General features: G+C 62.0%; 2 protein-coding genes across 3 annotated transcripts; one reads left to right on the forward strand and one right to left on the reverse strand.

Moving 5' to 3' along the window:
- Positions 1 to 298: 298 nt before the first annotated feature.
- On the forward strand, positions 299 to 12,540 carry COL1A1 (collagen type I alpha 1 chain; the record flags this gene model as incomplete). Its single annotated transcript, XM_027697088.1, has 45 exons — positions 299 to 343; positions 585 to 638; positions 851 to 904; positions 1,028 to 1,081; positions 1,230 to 1,283; positions 1,388 to 1,441; positions 1,542 to 1,586; positions 1,859 to 1,912; positions 2,023 to 2,067; positions 2,274 to 2,327; positions 2,585 to 2,683; positions 2,771 to 2,815; positions 2,896 to 2,994; positions 3,251 to 3,304; positions 3,396 to 3,503; positions 3,731 to 3,784; positions 3,980 to 4,078; positions 4,261 to 4,314; positions 4,406 to 4,504; positions 4,682 to 4,735; positions 5,163 to 5,216; positions 5,314 to 5,367; positions 5,496 to 5,549; positions 5,806 to 5,850; positions 5,950 to 6,048; positions 6,218 to 6,325; positions 6,978 to 7,085; positions 7,186 to 7,239; positions 7,348 to 7,401; positions 7,497 to 7,604; positions 7,703 to 7,756; positions 8,127 to 8,180; positions 8,385 to 8,546; positions 8,662 to 8,769; positions 8,897 to 9,004; positions 9,209 to 9,262; positions 9,354 to 9,461; positions 9,912 to 9,965; positions 10,096 to 10,203; positions 10,304 to 10,357; positions 10,512 to 10,619; positions 10,708 to 10,990; positions 11,693 to 11,883; positions 11,962 to 12,204; positions 12,285 to 12,540. Coding segments are annotated over 45 exons (3,852 nt in total), but the record flags the coding sequence as incomplete, so codon positions are not given.
- A 3,095-nt stretch (positions 12,541 to 15,635) lies between these two features.
- On the reverse strand, positions 15,636 to 19,311 carry SGCA (sarcoglycan alpha). Of its 2 annotated transcripts, XM_027697073.1 has the most exons (8): positions 19,044 to 19,311; positions 18,246 to 18,388; positions 18,090 to 18,162; positions 17,803 to 18,001; positions 17,329 to 17,491; positions 17,038 to 17,243; positions 16,834 to 16,860; positions 15,636 to 16,057 (listed from the first exon to the last, which is right to left on the reverse strand). In XM_027697073.1, the coding sequence occupies exons 1-8, from the start codon at positions 19,192 to 19,194 to the stop codon at positions 15,862 to 15,864; spliced, it is 1,158 nt and encodes a 385-aa protein (XP_027552874.1). In that variant the 5' UTR covers positions 19,195 to 19,311; the 3' UTR covers positions 15,636 to 15,861. The 2 variants fall into 2 exon arrangements, with proteins under 2 accessions (XP_027552874.1, XP_027552875.1); XM_027697074.1 differs by having other exon boundaries at positions 17,803 to 18,162; positions 18,246 to 18,385; positions 19,044 to 19,144.
- Between the last annotated feature and the right edge of the window lie 46 nt (positions 19,312 to 19,357).

Here is a 19,357-nt window from a genome sequence, read left to right on the forward strand (position 1 = left end):
GATGGGAACAGGGATGGAGACATGGTGTGGGGGTGGCAATGGACGCAGTGATCGGGTGGTAATAGGGGCAGGGATAGGGTGGCAGTGGGGACAGGGAATGGGGGTGATGGGGATGAGGAGGGAGTGGTTTTGGGGCAGTGATGGGTGGAGATGTGCAAAGAAGTGGGATGGTGGTGGGGTGGCAGTGAGGCTCACTGGATACTGCAGTGGGATGGTGATGGGGACAGGGACAGGGAAGGGTTGGCAATAGGGAGAGGGTGACAAGGCACCCCCTCCTCACTTTTCCATTCTCCTCTAGGGCCCAGCTGGTCCCCGTGGTCTCCCTGGCCCTCCCGGTGCTCCCGTGAGTGTCTCCTCTTCCTCTCCCCTTGATTTTGGGGACAAGAAACCCCCAAGGCCCCTTTGGGTGGGATGGGTTGGGGGGTGTCCCATCCTTCCTGACAACTACGGAAGCACGTGGGCACACACGTCCTCCTGCCACCATACTGGAGGGCACTTCCACTGTCACTGGGGGCTTCAGGCCCAAACTTCTCACTTTCTAACCCATTTTCTCCTTTTTTTTTTTTCCCCATTTTTCCCCTCAGGGTCCTCAAGGTTTCCAAGGTCCCCCTGGTGAACCTGGAGAGCCTGGTGCTTCTGTGAGTCTTGCCACCTCCTGCTCCAGCTGATGTCTTCTGGGCATGGGGACAATGCTGCTGGTTCTCAGCCCTGGCTGTGGCCACACTGTCCCTGCTTTGGGATCTGTGGGAATGGGGCTGGCAGAGCCTGGCTCTGCCCAGGGTGGGTGGCAGGGTGACAGGGGACAGCTGTCACCCACAGCATCCTCACTGCTGCTCTACATGTCTCCTAGGGTCCCATGGGTCCCCGTGGTCCCGCTGGCCCCCCTGGCAAGAACGGAGATGACGTAAGTGGCCTGTCCGTGGGGTCCCCCCTGAGTTTGGGGCCCGGTGGCCCTGACAGCCCCTCCAGGCGAGCAGGAGCTGCCTGGTTTGGGGACATGCCACCAACCTGGTGTCCTTCTCCCTAGGGTGAAGCTGGAAAGCCTGGCCGCCCCGGAGAGCGTGGTCCCCCCGGCCCCCAGGTGAGGTGGCTCCCATGGGACACAGGAGGGGACACCCCTGCTGTGCTCTGCTGGTGACACCAGCTGTCTGTCCCCTCGGGGACAGGGGTAATGGGGTGCAGGAACAGCCCCCGCAACATCTCCATGACCACTTCCCCTTTCCTTCTAGGGTGCCCGTGGTCTCCCAGGCACTGCTGGCCTGCCAGGCATGAAGGGACACAGAGTGAGTCCCCCCTCCAGTGCTTGTGAGATTTAGGGGCTATGGGACCCCAGCATCACCAAAGATCCCTTCCTGACTCCCCACCCCTTCTCTCTCCTGCCACCCAGGGCTTCAGTGGTCTGGATGGTGCCAAGGGTGAGCCTGGACCTGCTGGTCCCAAGGTGAGGAGTGGTGGCAGTGTCACCCCTGTCCTTGGAATGTCCTCACTGTTCCCTCCTCCCTCTGGAGCAGGTCCCCCATGCTGTCCTTCCCCCCTCCTAGGGTGAGCCCGGCAGCCCTGGAGAGAACGGTGCTCCCGGGCAGATGGTGAGTGCTGGACCCTTGAGGGGCGTGGAGGGGGGGGTCTGGGCAAGAGGGGATGGGGATGGGGGTCAAGACCTAATGGGGAACCAGCTCATCCTCAAGGATGCTTCCTCAGGGATTCACCAGGGTGGGAGGGGGATTAACCCCTTGGAAATGTCACTGTGGGCAGGAGTGGGAGAGACAGGGGGCACAGGGATAGGAGGAGGCTCAGAAAGAGGTAAGTGCCCACCTGGGTGACCCAAACATGTCCTAAACGTGTCCTGTCCCCTCCTCAGGGTCCTCGTGGTCTTCCTGGTGAGAGAGGCCGTCCTGGTCCATCCGGCCCCGCTGTGAGTATTCAGTCTGGGCAGAGCTGAGACCCCCTGCCCAGGGTTTGGGTGGGCTGGGGGTCACGTCTCCAACCTGTGGGCATCACTCATGGATGTGTCCTCTCCCACAGGGTGCTCGTGGCAACGATGGTGCTCCTGGTGCTGCCGGTCCCCCCGTAAGTAACCCCAAACCCCAAACCTGTCCACCCTCCTCCAGCACCTGGAATCACCTCCAGCTTCTCCAGAGAGAGATCCCATCCCAGCTCCACCACAAATGGGAAATCCCGGATGGCAGCCAGAGCTCTGCTGCCTGGAAATCCCACCAGTGCCAGGTGTGGGAGGTGGGATCCCTCATCTGACACGCACCCTCTCTCCCATTTAGGGTCCAACTGGTCCTGCTGGTCCCCCCGGCTTCCCCGGTGCTGCTGGTGCTAAGGTAGGACCTGCCTGACCATCTCCTGGGCTGGGAGAAACTGGTGGGAACTGGGAGAGTGGTATGGGGAAGAGGGCTGAGCGTGGCATGGGTTCCCAAGCCCAAAATGCCATGAGCTGATCACTGCTTGGGACAGATGGGGATGTCCCCTGGCTTTGCCTCCACGGGGAAGGAGCTGCAGATGGAGGGGAGGTCAACCATGTTGGGGATCAGGGAAACCCTCATGCTCATGGCTCTTCCTCCCTCCTCTTCCTCCCCAGGGTGAAACCGGTCCCCAGGGAGCTCGTGGCAGTGAAGGTCCCCAAGGTGCCCGTGGTGAGCCCGGTCCCCCTGGCCCTGCTGGCGCTGCTGGTCCTGCTGTAAGTGACATCTGATGGCTCCTTGTCCTTTGGCCTCACATCTTGCCAGCCCCACCATAACCCTCCTCTTCCTCTTTCTCTCCACAGGGCAATCCTGGTGCTGATGGTCAACCTGGTGCCAAGGGTGCAACTGTGAGTGTCCCTCGCTTCCCCCTCCAGCTCCAGGATGAAGGGCTGTGCTGCTTCCTCACACCCTCCTCTGCCTCTTCCAGGGTGCTCCTGGCATTGCTGGTGCTCCCGGCTTCCCCGGTGCCCGTGGTCCCTCCGGACCCCAGGGTCCCAGCGGTGCCCCCGGTCCCAAGGGTAATGCTGTGAGTATCCCTGGACACCTCCATCTTCTTCTTCCTGGGGTCGGATCCCTTTCTCTGCTCCAACAAGCTGATGTCCTACGTGGAGGTGCCTCCTCTGGTGTCCCCTGGTCCCTGTCAGGGCAGGGTGGTGCTGGGGGGTGACAGATGCTGAACACCCTCCTGCCTCTGAGGAGTGATCAGGATGTGGCTCAGGTCTCCCTCTGCTCCTCAATCTGGTGTTAAACGGCTTTTCCTTCTTCTCTCCATCCACTTCCAGGGTGAGCCCGGTGCTCCAGGCAACAAGGGTGACACTGGTGCCAAAGGCGAACCCGTAAGTGATTCCCCAATGTCACCTTGGGGTCTCGGTCCCTCTTGGCCCCAGCACATCCTGTGGGTGCTCATCCCTTCATCTCCTCCCCCAGGGTCCCGCTGGTGTCCAAGGTCCCCCCGGCCCTGCTGGTGAGGAAGGCAAGAGAGGAGCTCGTGGTGAGCCTGGCCCCGCTGGGCTTCCCGGCCCTGCTGGCGAACGTGTGAGTAGGAGCATCCCAGTCCCCTCCCTGCCATGTCCCTGTCCCCATCCCCGTCCCCGTGCTGAACCTTGTGTGTGCTCGAGGACACCGTGGTGACATCCCCAGCCCCTCCTCAGGCTGCTCCCACCAGTGGCCGTGTCCCACACCGACACACCCTTCCCCTGCACCCCCAAGCCCCCCGAGGCCACCCCGTGGCCCCACGCTGACCCCTCTGGTGTCCCTCGCAGGGTGCTCCCGGCAGCCGCGGTTTCCCTGGTGCTGATGGCATCGCTGGTCCCAAGGTGGGTGCCCGTGTCTGTTTGGATGAGAAAGTCGCGTCATCGGGGCAATGGGGACACTGAGCATTGTCACCTGTCCCAAGCAGTGGCCAGACCGGCTCTGTGCCGCTGCCACCTCCGGTGACACTGCTCCTGCCCTGCCCCCGGGTGCTGTCCCGCAGTCAGAGTAACCCCTGTCCCCTCTCCCGCCCTTCCCAGGGTCCCCCCGGCGAGCGCGGCTCCCCCGGCCCCGTCGGCCCCAAAGGATCTCCTGGTGAAGCTGGACGCCCCGGGGAACCCGGCCTCCCCGGTGCCAAGGTGAGCGTGGCAGGGTGGCGGGCACGGCGACACGGTGGCAGCGGCAGCAACGAGCCACGTTGATGGATACCGGCTGTCACACTCCCCGTGCCAACGGAGAAGCTGCTTTCCAGGATGCTCCCATTCTCTGGAGCATCTCCTGGGAAACCTGAGCTCCTGACCCACTTCCCATTCCCTTGCAGGGTCTGACCGGAAGCCCCGGAAGCCCCGGTCCCGACGGCAAGACTGGCCCCCCTGTAAGTTGTCCCCGCTGTCCCCACTGATGTCCCCTCCTCCCTTGGCTCACCGCGGGCTCAGCTAACGGGGCTCTGGCTCCCCCCATAACAGGGTCCCGCTGGTCAAGACGGTCGCCCCGGCCCCGCCGGCCCCCCTGGCGCCAGAGGTCAAGCCGGTGTGATGGGATTCCCTGGTCCCAAAGGTGCTGCGGTGAGTGTGACCCCCCCCCGGGGGGCTGCCAGGGTGATGCTGCACCCCGGTCCGTGAGGGATTCACCCAACGGCCACTGCCACCACCCGGGACGGTGGCTGTGCGTGGGCAGGTGGCTCAGGGGACCTGTCCCGTTCCCCTCCCGGTGTCACAGGTCTCATCCTGCTCTCTTTTTAGGGTGAGCCCGGCAAACCTGGTGAGAGAGGTGCTCCCGGTCCCCCCGGTGCCGTGGTGAGTATTTGCTGGGGCACAAACGGTCTGGTGGGGGCTTGGCAGGGAGGGTCACCCCTGTGTGAGGTGACAGGGGGCATCACCCCAGGATGGGCTGGCAGGGAGAGTCACCCCGGTGTGGGGTGGCAGGGATGGGGTGTCAGATGGCTGAGCGGTGCCAGGGAAAGCCCCAAGGACGAGGAGGGCAGTGGGATGAGGTGTTTGGGACTCCATCCCGGTGGCTACCGGCAGCTTTGGAGCGGGGACAGCAGGGAGGTGACGTGGCCGTGGGCAGCTCGCCCCGCGGTGTCTCCCGTCCTTCGAAGGACGCCGTGTGGCCACACCCTTGTTTTGGGGAGGCGGGGGGGTGAGGGAGGGGCTCACAGAGCTCTGCGGGGGCTGCAGGTCGGGGCCGTGTTCTGAGCACCCTCTTCTCCCTCTTCCACAGGGTGCTGCTGGCAAAGACGGTGAAGTTGGTGCCCAAGGTCCTCCCGGCCCCACTGTGAGTATCCCCCAGCCCATGGCCACCCACGGCCGTGCTCAGCCACCGAAGAAGGGGCTCAGAAGCTGAGCCTCAATGCTTGTCCTGCCTCCCCCAGGGTCCTGCTGGAGAAAGAGGTGAACAAGGTCCTGCTGGTGCTCCTGGCTTCCAGGTGAGGGGTGTCCCTTTCCATGGTGAGGGGGATAAACCACCCGGGGTGGGGGTGATGTTACCCTTTCCCTCGTCCTCTCTGGTCTCCCACCTCCCTGGTGACTCATTGCTCCTCTTCTTCCTCCCCAGGGTCTGCCCGGCCCCGCTGGCCCCCCCGGAGAGGCTGGCAAGCCTGGTGAGCAGGTGAGTGTGTGGGCAACTTGAGACCCTCCCTGTCCCCTTCCCACGTCCCCTCTCCCAGCCGTGACTGGGGGCTGTTGATGGGGGGTCCCCCCAGTGCCCCCCCAGGTGATGTGCTCCACGCAGTGGGGGAGCAGTGGGGATCCCAGCCCTGCCCCAGGGATTGAGAGACCCCTGGGGGCACCCTGTGGACCCCTCTGAACCCCTCTGCCCGTCCCCAGTGCCTCCTCTGACTCCACACCCTCTCCTTCCCACACAGGGTGTCCCCGGAGATGTCGGTGCCCCCGGCCCCGCCGGTGCCAGGGTAAGTTGAACCCCGCGGACTCCCCATCGGTTCTTGGCACCCCAAAGTGCCTGACATCCCCCTGATGGCCTCGGCCCTTCTCCTGCCTCCCCCTTCCAGGGTGAGAGAGGTTTCCCTGGTGAACGTGGTGTCCAAGGGCCCCCCGGTCCCCAAGGTCCTCGTGGTGCTAACGGTGCTCCCGGTAATGATGGTGCTAAGGTAGGTGCCAGCTTGGGAATGTCGGGGTGGTGGGTGACTGTCCCCAGCTTTTGAGTGCAGCTGTAAAGGGCAATGGGTTTGGCTTTGCTTCTTTGACTGGGGCTGGAGCCAGGAGGGTTTTGCTGTGCCGGGGTCTTGCTAATCTCTCTTTTCTGTCTCTCTTTCCCAGGGTGATGCTGGTGCTCCCGGAGCCCCCGGGAGCCAAGGGCCCCCCGGTCTGCAGGGTATGCCTGGAGAACGTGGTGCTGCCGGCCTGCCAGGCGCCAAGGGTGACAGGGTATGTGTCCCCAAATACCTGTGCCCCCCTCATTGTCCCCTGGGGACTGAATGTGCCCCCCAGAACCCTGATGTCCCCAATGTTCCTCTGCTCCCCACCACTTCTGTGCCCCCCTCATCATCCCCTTGGGGCTGGATGTGTCCCCCAGAGCCCCAGTGTCCCCACTGCTGCTCTGCTCCCCCCCACCCCTGTGCTTCCTCATAGTCCCCTCAGGGCTGGATATGTCCCCAAAACCCCAATGTCCCCATTACTCCTCTGCTCCCCATTATCCCTGTGCTCCCCTCATCAACCCCTTGGGGCTGGATGTGCCCCTAAAACCTTGATGTCCCCCTTGGTCACCTGCTCCCCACCACCCCTGTGCCCCCTCATTATTGTCCCCTCAGGGCTGGATGTGCCCCCAAGCCAAGGCTGGGGGGAAGCAGTGCCCTGGGGAAGGGGTGCTCAGTGTCACTTCTGTCCCCATCCGAGAGTGGCCCTTGGGAACAGTCTCTCACTGAGATGCCAGATCTGGTGAGGAGGAGGAGGATGGTCCCAGCCTCTCCCAGGGATGATGAAGAACCAGGAATGGCTCAGTGCACCCAAGGGAGAGGGGAGAGGGGGCGAACCCCTGGAAGGGACCTCCCCGGTAACCCACCATCCTCTTCCTCCCCAGGGTGACCCCGGTCCCAAAGGTGCTGACGGCGCTCCTGGCAAAGACGGTCTCCGAGGTCTGACCGGTCCCATCGGCCCCCCTGGCCCCGCTGGTGCTCCCGGTGACAAGGTAGGGACGTCCCCCGGGGACGGATGTGTCCGGCACACGCTGCCACCTCCTTGCCGCAACCCTGACCTCCTTTTTTTCCGATTTTCCTCTCCTTTTCCAGGGAGAAGCTGGTCCCCCCGGTCCTGCTGGTCCCACTGGTGCCCGTGGGGCTCCCGTAAGTGTCCCCTTACCCTGAGTGATGGCCCTGCTGTTTGGTCGCCCCTTGGTGGCCCTGGTGGCCGTCCCCTGCTCGTCTGACTCCGTTCCCTCCCGTCTCTCCCAGGGTGACCGCGGCGAGCCCGGCCCTCCCGGTCCTGCTGGATTTGCTGGCCCCCCTGTAAGTGCAACAGCCTCGCTCCTCCCTGCCTGGGGGTCTGATCCTGCCCCTGTCGGGGTGATGCTGAGCCCCCCGAATCCACCCCTCTCCCACAGGGTGCCGACGGCCAGCCTGGTGCTAAAGGTGAAACTGGGGATGCTGGAGCCAAGGGTGATGCCGGTCCCCCCGGCCCTGCTGGCCCCACTGGTGCTCCTGGACCTGCTGTAAGTTCTCCCAACCCACCCCACACCCCCTTGGGGTCCAGTCCCATGGCACAGCTCACCCCTCACCTCCTCCTCTTCCTCCTCTTCCTTCCCCACAGGGTGCTGTTGGTGCTCCTGGTCCCAAAGGTGCTCGCGGAAGTGCTGGACCCCCTGTAAGTACCAGTCTTGTGGGGCTGGGGGGTTTTGGGGACCCACCCTGGGGTGTGAACACCCCCAAGGGTGTTTAGCTCCCCACTGTCTTGCTCTGCTGCCCCAACACCATGGGGCACCCCCATTCCTGCAACCCCAAAACTGCCTGGGACATGGCATCAATGTGGGGTGGCTTCATCCCAGGAGGGGGAAGAGCAGAGAGGAAAAGGAGGGAGGGTACTTTTATGCCCACAAAATCAGCCCTCCAGATGGATCCTGCCCTCCTGGCCACCGGCCAAGGGGTTCCCCCCTGTGGCTCCTAGCCAGGGGACAGCCCCTGGCCCTGTGACACCTGGATCCCACCCTGCTGACTCCAGCTTTTCTCCCTTCCAGGGTGCTACTGGTTTCCCTGGTGCTGCTGGACGAGTTGGACCCCCTGGCCCCTCTGTGAGTACCCCCAGGGGGTGAGAGGTGTGGGGGTCGGGAGGGTGCTTGTGACGGGGAACACGGGAGGTGCTGGGCACCCATCCAGGCTGCTCCACGTGGCCTCCCTGTCCCAGCTGGCACCGGGATACCCCTGGCCGCCCTTCCGCTGGCAGCCGGGGGGGTCCCGGCCTGCTGCCTGATGGCATCGCCTCCCCTCCCGCCCAGGGGAACATCGGCCTCCCCGGCCCCCCTGGCCCCAGCGGGAAGGAAGGTGGCAAAGGACCCCGTGGTGAGACTGGCCCCGCTGGCCGCCCCGGCGAACCGGGACCCGCCGGCCCCCCCGGCCCCCCCGGCGAGAAGGGCTCTCCTGGCGCTGATGGCCCCATTGTGAGTCAACCCTCCGGTCAGACCCCCTGTGCTGGTCACCCCCCCAGCTGTCCCCTCCGCAGGGAGGGTGGACCCCGCCGCTGCCACCACCCTGAGGTGCTGCTTGTCCCCGCAGGGCGCTCCCGGCACTCCTGGACCCCAAGGTATCGCCGGCCAGCGCGGTGTCGTTGGTCTCCCCGGACAGAGAGGCGAGAGAGGCTTCCCTGGGCTGCCCGGCCCCTCTGTGAGTACCAGAGGGGTCCCTGGGAACAGACAGCACTGTGACCCCCCCCCCGGGGTCTGGCTCACCTCGTGGCCGGGGGTGGGATGTTCAGCCGTGTCTGACACCCCCTGTTCCCTCCCCTGCACAGGGTGAACCCGGCAAACAAGGTCCCTCCGGTTCCCCTGGTGAGCGAGGCCCTCCTGGCCCCATGGGCCCCCCCGGCCTGGCTGGACCCCCCGGAGAAGCTGGACGTGAGGTGAGTGGCCGTGGGCATCCATCGGTGTTTGGTGGCACCGACCCCCCCGTGTGTCAGCATTGGGCTCGTTGTGCTGAGGACTTGCCAGCTCGTGGCACTGGTGGATGTTGCCGTGGTTGGTGCATGGAGAGGCCCATGTTGTGCTGAGCAGAGACCCCTCTTCACCCCCCACCATCCCTAACGAGGGTCTTTCCTCCTCCACAGGGTGCTCCCGGTGCTGAAGGTGCCCCTGGCCGTGATGGTGCTGCTGGTCCCAAGGTGAGTGGGCTGTGAGGGGGGCACAGTAGGAAGTGATGGGGTTGTGCTGGCCCACACTGACCTCTCCTCTTCCTCCTCTTCCTCCTCACAGGGTGACCGTGGTGAGACCGGCCCCGCCGGCCCCCCTGGTGCTCCCGGTGCCCCCGGTGCCCCCGGCCCTGTCGGTCCTGCTGGCAAGAACGGAGATCGTGGTGAGACTGTAAGTGCTGCTCTGCCCAGAGCCCCCCTTGTATCCCTCCCTGGCCCAGGGGCACTCCAGGATGGATCCTATTCTGGGGGTCTGGACTCGCTCAGCTCTTGCCGCTGAAAGGGGCTTCCCCAGGATGCCAGGGGTCCCACCACCCCTCTCAGGGTGATGCCAGGGGTGCCACCACCATTCTCAGGGTGATGCTAGGGGTCTCACCACCCAGCAAAGGGTGGTGCCAGGGGTCCCACCATTCCTCTTAGGGTGATGCCACAGATCTCACCACCCTGCAAAAGGTGAAGCCAGGGGTGCCACCACCCTGCTCAGGATAAAGTCAGAGGTCCCACCACTCTTCTCAGGATGAAGTCAGGGGTCCCACCACCCCACTCAGGGTGATGTTGCCCCAAGCCAGTGGCAGCAGAAGGTGGAGGATGTTCTAACCTGTCCCATTCTCTCCTGTCTCAGGGGCCCCAAGGTCCTGCTGGCCCTCCTGGTCCTGCTGGTGCTCGTGGTCCTGCTGTAAGTTGATGTTCTCCTCCATCCTCCTCGGTGTCTGTGTGTCCCCACGGGTGTGGGGACCGTGGTTGGTCTGGACCTCACTCAACACATCTTCCTCCTCCTCCTCCTCCTCCTCCTCCTCCTCCTCCAGGGCCCACAAGGTCCCCGTGGTGACAAAGGTGAAGCCGGTGAACAGGGTGACAGAGGCATGAAGGGTCACAGAGGCTTCTCTGGTCTTCAGGGCCCACCTGGTCCTCCTGTAAGTCCCATGGGGTGATGGTGGCCCCAGGTGCTGCCCCATGTCCTGGAGGCAGCACGAGATGCTGATGGCACCTCTTCCTCTTCCTTGCTTGACACAGGGCTCTCCTGGTGAACAAGGTCCTTCTGGTGCTTCTGGTCCCGCTGGTCCACGAGTAAGTCCCTGGATGAGCCGTGATATTCAGTATCCTGAGGGGAAACGGGAGTCCCCACCACCATCGGGCTCTTCACGGGGCTGTGGGTCAGGGCTTGAGGGGACGACTCTGCCCAGGCAGGATGGCCACGCTCACCCTTTCTCCCATCCCACAGGGTCCTCCTGGTTCCGCTGGTGCTGCTGGCAAAGATGGTCTCAACGGGCTGCCCGGCCCCATCGGCCCCCCCGGCCCCCGTGGGCGCACCGGCGACGTCGGCCCCGCCGTACGTACCGGCCCCTCCGTCGCCCACCCAGCGCCGCCTCCTTCATCATCTGCCTGCTCACCGTCCTCCTCCTCCTCTCCTCCCGCAGGGTCCCCCCGGCCCACCCGGCCCCCCTGGTCCTCCCGGCCCCCCCAGTGGTGGATTCGACTTCAGCTTCCTGCCCCAGCCGCCCCAGGAGAAGGCCCACGATGGTGGGCGCTACTACAGGGCTGACGATGCCAATGTGATGCGTGACCGCGACCTGGAGGTCGACACCACCCTCAAGAGCCTGAGCCAACAGATCGAGAACATCCGCAGCCCCGAGGGCACCCGCAAGAACCCTGCCCGGACCTGCCGCGACCTGAAGATGTGCCATGGCGACTGGAAGAGCGGTCAGTGTCCCATGCCCCTCTGTGCCCTCACCTCCATCTCTCTGTCCCCTCTACCTGCTCCTCACCTCCGGCCTTCTTCCGTCCCCCTGGTTGATTCCCATCTTCATTCCTCCATCCTGTCTCTCACGGCTGCTCTCACCTCCATCCTCCATCCCTCCATCTCCTGTTTGCTCCTCACCTCCTTCCTCTTCTCCTCCTTGTGGCTGTTGCCCAACTCCACGCTCCACCCCCGAGCTTCCTCCTACCTGCTCCTCATCTCCCTCCTCCACCTCTCACAACTGCTCCTCACCTCCCTCCTTCATCTCTTCATTCTCAAACTCTCATATCCTTCATCTTTCCATCTCACATCCCTCAACTATCCCTCCATCCTCTGTTCCTCCCACTTGCCCCTCACCTCCATTCTTCATCGTCTGTGGCTGTTCCTCACTGTCATCCTCCATCCCTCCTGACTGCTCCTCACCTCCATCCCTCTGGCTGCTCCTCACCTCCATCCCTCTGACTGTTCCTCACCTCCATCCCTCTGGCTGCTCCTCACCTCCATCCCTCCGGCTGCTTGCCACCTGATCCCTCCTAGCTGCTCCTCCTCTGTTCTGTCCTGGCTGCTCCTCCCCGTTTTTTCCCTGGGTTGCTCCTCTCTTCCATCTCTCTTGTCTGCTCCACACCTCCGTCCCCCACCCTGACCCCCCTCCCTTCATCCCACAGGCGAATACTGGATCGACCCCAACCAAGGCTGCAACCTGGACGCCATCAAGGTCTACTGCAACATGGAAACGGGCGAGACGTGCGTCTACCCGACCCAGGCCACCATCGCCCAGAAGAACTGGTACCTCAGCAAGAACCCCAAGGAGAAGAAGCACGTCTGGTTCGGCGAGACGATGAGCGACGGCTTCCAGGTGAGCAGGGGGGCCGCGAGGTCAGGGGCCAACCAGGCCGGGGGACCTCCACGGTGACCGATTCCTCTTCTCCCACAGTTTGAGTACGGCGGTGAGGGCTCCAACCCCGCCGACGTCGCCATCCAACTGACATTCCTGCGCCTCATGTCCACCGAGGCCTCCCAAAACATCACCTACCACTGCAAGAACAGCGTCGCCTACATGGACCAGGACACCGGCAACCTGAAGAAGGCTCTTCTCCTCCAAGGCGCCAACGAGATCGAGATCAGGGCTGAAGGCAACAGCCGCTTCACCTACAGCGTCACCGAGGATGGCTGCACGGTGGGTGCTCCGGGACGGGGGGTCCTGGCGGGGCGGTGGGACATCTTTTGGGGCTGAGGATGACCGTGGTGTCCCCACAGAGTCACACCGGCGCGTGGGGCAAGACAGTCATCGAGTACAAGACGACGAAGACCTCTCGCCTTCCCATCATTGATTTGGCTCCTATGGATGTCGGCGCTCCAGACCAGGAATTCGGCGTTAACGTCGGCCCAGTCTGCTTCTTGTAAACCGGACGCCCTCCCCCCCCCGAAAGCGTGACAGGAGAGAGTAATAATAATGATAATAATAATAAAAAAAAGAAAAAAAAAACAGCCAAAAAAAAAGGAGAAAATTTCACATGGACTTGAATTTGTGTCGGTTTTCTATCCAGCGTCTCTAAAAGAAAGAAAAGAGAAAAACCTAAAAATCCCTCCCCCCAAGAAAAAAAGCATTAAACCTAAAAAAAAAAAAACCTAAAAACCAAAAAAAAATGAAATAAAAATAAATTACTTTTTCAAACAAAATCACCAGGAAGTGGGTTCGCTTGCTTGCCCCCCCCACCTCATTCCTCAGCCCCGGAGATGGAGCAGCTCAACTCATCGAAAATCCCTGAGACCCCCCTGGAACTGGTCAACCCCCACCCTCCAAACCACCCCTTTCCCCACCAGCCCCTTTGCTTTTTGCATCTCATTTGAATATTAATTTTTTTGCTGCCAGGAAGATGTTTAACTCTTGGTTATAATTTGCTTTTTCTCCTTGTTTTCCCTCTCTCTCCCCTCCCCTCCTCTTGAGTTTTTTTATTCGAGTACCAGTCCTTCTGAGTTCTTGCCATTTCTTACTATGAATCTTTGGGGTTTATTATGAATTCTTTTTTTTTTTAATTTTATTTTTTCATTCAGGCAGCAAAACCAATTCATTCCCAAGCACACGAGGGGAGCCCCTGGCGCCGAGCAGACCTGACCCTCCGCTGCATCCCCCCTTTCCGGATGGCTACCTCACCACTTTTGGGGTGTTTGATTGTCTTTTTTAGTTTTAATTTTGGGGTTCTGTTTTGTTTTGTTTTGTTTTTTAGCTTCATTTGGAGTTTTTCAGCCGTGCCGGGACTTTCCTGCCAGGTTCAGAGCAAAGGTGCTAATTTTTCCCTGTGTTATCCCTCCCCCCAGACCTTTCTCTTTTGTTGCTCTGTGGATCTTTTATTTCCATTTTCTTTTGGAGGTTTCTTTCCCTCAGGATTTTTATCCTGGTTTGGGGTTGGTTTTGGTTTTTTTGTTTGGTTGGTTTTGTTTGTTTGTTTTATTATTATTTTTAGATATTCTCTTTAATTTTGGCCCCGGAACACCCAAACCCGGGACCTCCTGGTGCTACAACCTCCAAAGACACATCTCAGCTCGATCTATTTTAATTTCCCTCTATTTTCTGCTTTATTTCCCCCTTTCTTTGCTGCTCAGTTCCACTTGGGAATTTCCTAAAGGTGCTATACCCCCCACCCCCCCTTTCTATCATCCCAAGAGCAAATCCCGGAGCAAACACAAAGCAGAGCCAAGAAATTAAAAGGGAAGAAAGGAATAAATGAATTTTCCAGGTTAAGCAGGTGGATCTTCAGCTCCGCTGTCAACTTCCAGCAGCTTTTCCTCCATCCACCCACCCATCCATCCATCCATCCAGCCATCCATCCAGCCATCCATCCATCCCTCTCCATCCCTGCATCCTCCCCAGGCACAGAGGGGCACGAACCCACTCCCTCTTGCTGGGCCCATCTCCCGGTGGATACTCTGGGTTTTTCCCGGAGTTTGTACCTAGTTTGTATAATGTATAATAATAATAATATTAATAATAATAATAATAATAATTTTAAGTGGTTTGGGGGTTTTCTTTTTTTTAAAAAAAAAAGAAAAAGAAATGATTTTTTTTTTCTTGACTGCTGAAATAAAGCATGTGAAATGATCCAACAAACCTCGGGGTGCTCTTCCACGCCGCCTCTCGCTCTCGGGGGGGCTCGGGAGGGAGTCCAGGGCGGGTGGTGGGGTGGCCTTGGAAGCTCCTTGTCCCCGATCCTGCTCTCATCCCGGTTGATCCCACTCTGCTCCCGCCGAGCTTCTGCGCTCCGCTCCTGCCCATCCTCCTTTCCAGCCCCCCAGCCCTCCTCCTCCTCCTCTTCCAGCCCCCCTGGGACAAGGGGGGAGAGGAAGGAAGGGGGAACCCACCCCCCCGGTAGGAGGGTTTAGTGGGTTTTGTGGGGCAGAGCTGCTGGGCACCCTCAGTGGAGGGAATTTGGGGGGGGTCTGTGTCCCCTCCCCAAATGGAGGGAGAAATAGGGATGGTGGATCAAGGGGAGGAAGGGTTGGGGGGGCAGCTGGTGCCAGGGTGGGGGACACTGGGGGGCTCTCAGCTCAGCGTGAGCCCCCAGAGGAATTGGGAAGTGGGGTGGGCACAGGGAGACCCCCCAAAATTGTGGCAGGGGGGTGGGATTGCCCTGGTGTGCAAGAGGGGTGGGTGTGGGGGTGTGGGGTTCTCCAGTGTGGGCATGACCTCCCAAAAGGAATTGGGGAGTGGGGGGGGGCACAGAAAGACACCCCAGAATTGGGGCAGGGGGGTGGGCAAACAAAAGGCGTGCAAGAAGGGTGGGTGGGTGAGTGTGGGGGTGCTCTGCTATGGGGGTACCCCGGCGTGGGGGTGCCTCAGTGTGTGGGTACCCCAGAGCATGTGTGCCCTGGTGTGGGGGGATCCCAGTGCATTTGTGCCCCACCACAAGCCCCCCCCGTTCCCCTGGGTGCCCCACACATCCCAGCCCCATCCACGCACCCCGTACCCGCTCATTCATGCCAAGGGACCAGCAGCACCCCCACGTGTGCCCAGGGAGGAGGTTGTACCCACCCAGTGCCCCCCTCCCCATGGTGGTGGGCACAAGCAGGACCCCCACAGCCCTGGGGGGGCTGCTCTGGCCGCGGGACAAGCCCTCAATGCTGCCATTCTCCAGCCCGTCAATGGGTCTCCTTGTTCCTCCCGGGCCCCCATGTTTTCCTAACCCCCACCCTGGCGCCTGCCCCGTGCAAGGGAGGGGGGGCTGCGGTGAAAGAGGTTCTTTCTTTGGAGGGGTTGGGCTGGGGGACCCCCTAGGGGGGCCGGGGAGGGGTTATGGGGGTGCTGAGCAGGACGCTGAGTGGGATATCCAGGTCTACGCGGTGCGGACGGAGGATTTGGGAGCTCCAGGAGAGATCCTGCTGGACACGGACACTCAGGTGAGTTGGGGGGGGCATTGGGGTGCCATCATGGGTCCCAGGGACTGTGTCCCCCCCGTTGTGCCTATTCTCATCCTCTTCCTGCTCCCCTTTCCCTCTACAAGGCTGGGGGATGCACAGAGTCATCCCAACCCTCATGGAGGTTGCAAGCCTTTCATGGGGGATCATGGCTGGAACAGGGTGGGCACTCCAAAATAAAGCAGAAAAGCCTCATTTCATCACTAAATGGTCAATTTATCCTCCAAAACTCACCCCAAAGAGGAAACACCCCAAAATCCTCCAGGCAACAGCTCGGCAGTGGGCAGAGCTCAGTCAGAAAGGCGACCACCCATCTGACTGAGCTCTGCCTGGAGGGGCTTCTGTACCCCAAAAACATCAGGACACCCCTTTCCCATCTCTGGGATTGTCCCCCTCCCCCTGGCATGCCCCCAGGTGCCCCTCACTGAGGGAGGAGGGGCACACGGGCCCCATCCCGGGGGCTGGGCATGGGGTTGATGCGTTGGCCCGTGCGGACGTTGAACATGGGCAGCGTGGAAAGGGGCCGGGGCACATCCCGGATCACATCCCGGCTCCCAGCCATGTGCCGCAGCTCCTCCGTGTCCCCGTGGATGGTGGTGTGGTGGACCAGCTGGATGCTGAGGGGGGAAGGAGAACGGGGTGAGGCACCCCTGGGGAGGGGGTTGGTGCCTCATTATTAGGGCTTATCTCCCCTGCTGTTGGGGTCTGCTCACTCATCATTTGGGCTCACCTCCCACAATTGGGGTCTATGCCCTGTCATTTGGATTTTTCCCCTCATCATTGGGGTCTGCTCCCCAAAATTGGGTCTGCACTCCATAATTAGGGTCTGGCCCCCATCACCAGGAATTGACTCCCATCATTTGGGTTTGCCCTCCTGTTATTGGGGTCTGTATGCCATTGTTGGGGTCTGCACCTCATCACTGGGGTCTGCCCACCCTTCATTGGGGTCTGCATCCCAGCACTGGGTTCTACCCACCCATCATGGGGGTCTGCCCACAAATCTTTGGGGTCTGGACCCATCACCAGGGTGTGCCCCCCATCCTCGGGGTCTGCCCCCCATCCTTGGGTCTGCCCCCCATGCCCAGGGTACCTCCTGGCTGCTGTTGGTTCCACTCGAGGCTACTGGAGAAGTAAAGCAGCTCTTGTGCTCCAACCCGTGTCTCAGGGGGTTATTGGGGCGTGCCAAGGGGTGGGGAGGGGAGGAGAGGGGCTGGGGGGGCCTTTTGGGATGGGGGGATCCTTTAAGCTCTACCACCTCCGGGACACCCCCCAAACAGTTCCCTGTCCCTCTCTCCTCTGTTTTCTCATCCCCACGACAAAGTCCCCCCAAAGCAGCCCTCCCAGAACAGCCCCCCAGCACCCCCCCAGCTCGGTCTGGGGTGTCAGGGCTTACTCAGACGTCTGCAAGTCCCGTTTTTGCCTACAAAACAGGGGGAAAAGGGAAAAAAATGATAATTACGGTGAGAAGGGCTCTCACCACCCCCAGCTTGTCCTGGGGTCACAATGGCCAGGGAAGGGGCACCCAACCTGGGGTAGGGGAGACACCCCGACTGGGGTAGGGGAGACCCCCACCCTGAGCATGCCCCCCCCGACTCACACTCCCTCCCTGCGGCAGCACATGAGGTGGCCCAGGAGCAGACAGAGCAGCGCAGCCACCACCAGTGGCACCAGCAGCGTCACCAGGAACCCCGGCAGCAGGTCCTGGGGGGGCACCTCGGTGGGGGGCTGGAAATCCCCATCCTCCTCCAGCACCCCGGACCCCCAAACCGGCCCCGGAGTCGTGGGGCTGGGCCAGATCTGCAGCTGCAACGGGGTTGGGGGTGGTTAGGAGGGGTGGGGGGTCCCCACAGGGGGTGTTGTGAGAGGTGGGGGGACACGTGGGTCTCACCAGGGTGAGGTTGCACCAGCGGATGGAGAAGTGGGGGGCAAAGGTGTCGTAGCAGGAGGCGAGGGGCTGCTGGCCCAGGCTGCAGCGGAAGCGGCTCTGGGGGGACACGGCCGACTCCAGGCACGGGGAGAAGGGGCTGTGGGAGCCCACCTTCACGTACACCCTGCGGTGGAGGTGGGCCCCCAAAACCCACCCGTGGTGAGAAGGGGCCATGGGAGCCCACCTTTATGTGCACCCTGTGGTGGAGGTAGCCCCCCAAAACCCACTCATGGGGAGAAGGGGCCATGGGAAACTACCCTCATGTACACCCTAAGGCAGCTTCAGGTGAGCCCCCAAAACCACGTTGAGAAGACCCCATGGGAACCCACCATCATGTGCGCCCTGTGGGGCGGGAGCACTGGTTGGAGGTGACCCCCAAAACCCACCCAGGGTCTGTCCAGGGACCACCCCCAGCCCCCCCAGCCCTGCCCGTACCCCTCCTTGCGCCCCTCGATGGGCAGTGGGACGCGGCCGCCCCGGTCCAGGGCGGAGGTGACGTTGATGACCTGGAGGTCTCCGTGCTCCCAGACTCCGGCCGAGCCCTGCAGGAACATCTCCCGCGCCGCCTCTGGCAGCAGCTCCTCCACGTTCCTGTTCCCCACCAGGAACTCACCCTGGTACGGGGGGTCCCCACCTGTGGGGCGACACACAGCACCCGTGGGGACACCCCTGGCCCATCCTGTGGGGTATCCTGGTGCAACTTGGGGGTGCCCAGCCCTCACCTGGGGCGGGGATGACGGTGATGATGAGGCGCTGGGACACCGTGGCGTAGGTGCGGCGGTCGTAGGCCAGCACCTGCAAGGACAGGGGATGCCCCTGAAGATGTCACCCCTTCCTGTGCCACCCCAGAAGTGGGGGGTGTGAGGGTGGGCACCTACCTCGATGGTGTGGGTGCCCACCTCGCTGGCCGTGGGGCAGCCGTACAGGTAGCCGGGCTGGAAGGGGTCCCGCTGGAGGTACCGCAGCCACCGCGGCAGGTCCGGGTGGTCCCGCAGGTGGGCTTGGAAGGTGATGGGGGCTGCTGGGACACACGGGTGGGTGGGGATGGACACAGACATGGGGATGGCACAGGCTGTGATGTGGGTGGACCTTCCCCGTCCAACTGGTCCCCACAAGGAAACAGGGATGGTCCCTGGGGGTCCTGATCCCCCAAATGGAGGGAACCCCCAGGAGAGGGGACACTCGATGCTCCGGGGGGGTTGACACTGTCCAGGGGGTCTCAAATGGGTGGAAGGTGGAGAGGGAGGGATGGAGGGTGGGATGGAGGGTGGAAATAATGGAGGGATGGAGGATGGGATGGGATGGGATGGGATGGGATGGGATGGGATGGGATGGGATGGGATGGGATGAGATGGGATGGGATGGAGGGAAGATGGAGGGATAGAGGAATGGAGGGATGGGATAGAAGGATGGATGGATTGAGGGAGGGAGAGAGGGAAGATGGAGAGAAGGAGGACGGAAGAGAGGAAGGGAGGGAGGGAAGGAGGGAAGGGGGGAGGGAGGGATGGGATGGGATAGAAGGATGGATGGATGGATGGATGGATGGATGGATGGATGGATGGATGGATGTTTACAGGACTGGATGGATGGAGGGACAGATGGACAGACGGCCCAGCTGGGGTGGGGACTGGCGGGGAGATTATCCATCCCCCCAGTCCTCCCATGCTGGCCCTTACCATCATCATCCCCACTCTCAGTGGGAAAGGCCTCCTGGAACAGCTCCCGCTCCAGCTCATGGACGAAGATAGTTCCAGTCTCGGAGGAGATGCGGTGGTCAGGGAGGACGTGGTGGTCGGGGAGGGTGGCCTGGGACACCCCCAGGGCCATGGCTGTGACCACACACAGGGCTGGGGCCGGGGCTGGGGACACACGGCCCTTCCCTGCCTCAGATTCCCCTTTCCCAGAGACCCCAGGACAAGCCACAGGTGCCCACAGACCCCCTGGGACAGAAACGTGTCCCTGCAGTGCCAGGTGTCCCAAGGCAGTGGAG

This window comes from Neopelma chrysocephalum, unplaced genomic scaffold (assembly GCF_003984885.1).
Source record: "Neopelma chrysocephalum unplaced genomic scaffold, ASM398488v2 Primary Assembly neopelma1_118, whole genome shotgun sequence".
NCBI classification, from domain to species: Eukaryota; Metazoa; Chordata; class Aves; order Passeriformes; family Pipridae; genus Neopelma; species Neopelma chrysocephalum.